Genomic DNA, 2,695 nt, shown 5'->3' on the forward strand with positions numbered 1-2,695 from the left:
CCGAGGAGCAGACTCTTAAGTATTCTAGAAATGCTAATGCTTGTTAGAGCCTATGCGGCCATCCTCAGCCTCTTTAAAAAACAGAAGTCTGACTTACAATACTAGGAGCAACTGACTTTAGGGTTTATGAGCTTTTTAAGAATTCCTACAATCACTATACAGAGCAAGACTGTGGAGCCTTGGCAACTTCTCACCATCTCTTAGGATCGCACCGGGAAGAATTCAGACATGTCTTGCCAAGTAGCAGGTAGTGTTTATTAGCGGGGATAAGAAAAGGGAATGGGGGACAACTCTCAAGGGAAAGAGTGTGATCTCTCAGAGGAGAGGGACAGAATGCTCCATCCCACCAGTTTTATTGGAAGTCCCAGGGAAGTTGCCAGGGTCCCACCCAGGTCAACCTCTTGACCTGAATGACAGCTGGACTGCATCAGCTTTCCAAGTCCCTAGTGCACCCCGACTTACCAGATGGAGGAGAGATTTTACTAATATAATGACATTCTCAAGATCCAAGGCCACTCTGGGTCTCTTTGGCCAATGCTGACGGGTTCCAATTCAAACTTGTTCTCAGAGGTTTTATGCTTAGGGGGTTTTGCTTCTAATTACCTGAGTTCTTGGTCTGTGTAAAGACCACAAGAGTCCCTCACCCTAGGGTAATTTGTGTGGGCAGGAAGAAAACGTGGGGCTTGCATTTCTCCTGCAGATGGCAGGTTGATTTCTGAGAGCGGTAACATACCCTATTGACTCAGATCTGACAGAACTGTAAGAAACTTGGTTTTTAAAAGAAAGCACGTGGTGTTAGCATGGTGGGCCCAGCATATAGAACTATCCCCCTATCCTCGTGTGCCCACCACTCAGGTCTGCCTGTCACCCATCAATACAAGCGTCATCTTTAGGTGCAGTACCGTGGATGTGCTCTCTGCTGACACACCGTCCAAACCATTTGTGGCCAGAAGAGCTTCCAGTCATCCCAGCCATCGTGAGCACCTTGCGAGCAGCAGACCTTCCTTTGACTCACCTCTCCTACTTTACTTTTTGCGGCAAGAGGAAAGGAGGGGCCGCTGCCACGCTCTGCAGTGGATTCGGAGGGAGGCTCCGAGGTGGTAGGGCGCAGGAAGGCATCGCGCGGGTTCTCACACCTTTACCTTTGTGGTTGTTTGGGGTTGAGCGGGGGCAGCGGCGTGCGTGCGCGCGCCCGTTCGGAGACAGGAAACAGGTGCGTGCGCGCGCCCGGAGGCCGGAAACAGTTACGTGCGCGGGAGCGCACGGCGGCGGAAGCAGAAAGACGCATCTGCGCGGGCACGCCAGGGGCGCCGGCAGGTGCGGGAGCGCGGGCGCGCGGGCGGGCGTGGGCGTGACGCGGCGGGGCGAAGCCGGAAGCAGGCGGGCGCGCGCGCGCGAGCGGGGCGGGAGCGCGGCGCGCGGGCGCCGGGAGCGGGCCATGGAGGGTCGCCCTGCCGGTGGACGGCCGTCCCGGGAGGAGGAGGCCGAGCCGCCGGGCACCTCCTGGAGCGGGGACAGCGGTAACGTGTCCCAGAGCCACAGCAGCGCCTCGGGGCCGTGGGAGGACGAGGGCCCCGAGGACGGCGCGCCGGGCCGCGACCTGCCGCTGCTGCGCCGCGCCGCCGCGGGCTATGCCGCCTGCCTGCTGCCCGGGGCCGGGGCGCGGCCCGAGGTGGAGGCCCTGGACGCCAGCCTCGAGGACCTGCTCACCAGAGTGGACGAGTTCGTGGGCATGCTGGACATGATCCGCGGAGACTCGTCCCACGTGGTCAGCGAGGGCGTGCCTCGCATCTACGCCAAGGCCACGGAGATGCGGCGCATCTACAGCAAGATCGACAAGCTCGAGGCCTTCGTGAGGATGATCGGCAGCAGCGTGGCCAGGATGGAGGAGCAGGTCACCAGGGCCGAGGCCGAGCTGGGGGCCTTCCCCCGGGCCTTCCAGAAGCTCCTGCACACCATCAGCGTGCCCTCCTTCTTCACTAAGCCGGCGCCCGGGAGGCCGCCGCACCCCGCCTACGAGCCGCCGGTCCTGTTCCGCACTGAGGACCACTTCCCCTGTTGCAGCGACAGACCCCAGCTCTGAGTCGCCCGGCCCTGCTGCAGGAGGACCCCAAACGAGACTCTTACCCCGAGTATTAAGTTAATTAAAGGTCCTGCTCATAGGCGTTTAGGATGTGGCGTATGGAGTTTTCACGTTTATTTTCTGCAGACAACACAGTATATGCATTATATTCCACGTGGAAAGTATAGTTTTCCTTCGTTTTCAGGTCTCATCTAGAAGCTGCTTGGTGGGGAATGGGGAAGCAAAACGAATGAACTCCCTCTGTGCACTGTGGCAAACTGTTATTTTTTTATGGATTTTACTACTCGACTAACAGTATTGCCTTTTCAAGATTTATATATTTACATAATCATAAGAAAGACTACTGAGCCAGTAAAACCTTGTTATTATTCAATTGCAATAGTGTGTCAGTTTTCTGTATGGCCTACTTTTAGGGTAGGTGGCACATTAGCATTATATGCCACTTTCCCTAGCATGGATTATAAACCACAGGAAAGTAGACAGTTCCTGAGAAAATATATTGGTTTTGTTGCAAGTTTCTGAAGTCGTATTTGAAAGTATGACATCTTAGTAAATCATGTAGTTTTGGTGCAGTGCTGGCAATTGAACCCAGGGCCTCCTGCATGGCTTTGC

At 55.8% G+C, this 2,695-nt stretch overlaps 1 protein-coding gene across 1 annotated transcript; it reads left to right on the forward strand.

Annotated features, from left to right (window-relative positions):
* The first annotated feature begins 1,332 nt into the window (after positions 1-1,332).
* Positions 1,333-2,462, forward strand: BLOC1S4 (biogenesis of lysosomal organelles complex 1 subunit 4). Its single transcript, XM_079153099.1, has one exon. It carries the CDS (start codon positions 1,439-1,441, stop codon positions 2,081-2,083), a length of 645 nt encoding a protein of 214 aa, XP_079009225.1. The 5' UTR covers positions 1,333-1,438; the 3' UTR covers positions 2,084-2,462.
* Positions 2,463-2,695: the final 233 nt, after the last annotated feature.

This window comes from Sciurus vulgaris (genome assembly GCF_902686455.1).
Source record: "Sciurus vulgaris genome assembly, chromosome: 9".
NCBI classification, from domain to species: Eukaryota; Metazoa; Chordata; class Mammalia; order Rodentia; family Sciuridae; genus Sciurus; species Sciurus vulgaris.

Excerpts from the sequence above, each read along its gene's own strand:
- BLOC1S4 (XM_079153099.1), top strand. The coding sequence starts at position 1,439 with ATGGAGGGTCGCCCTGCCGGTGGACGGCCGTCCCGGGAGGAGGAGGCC.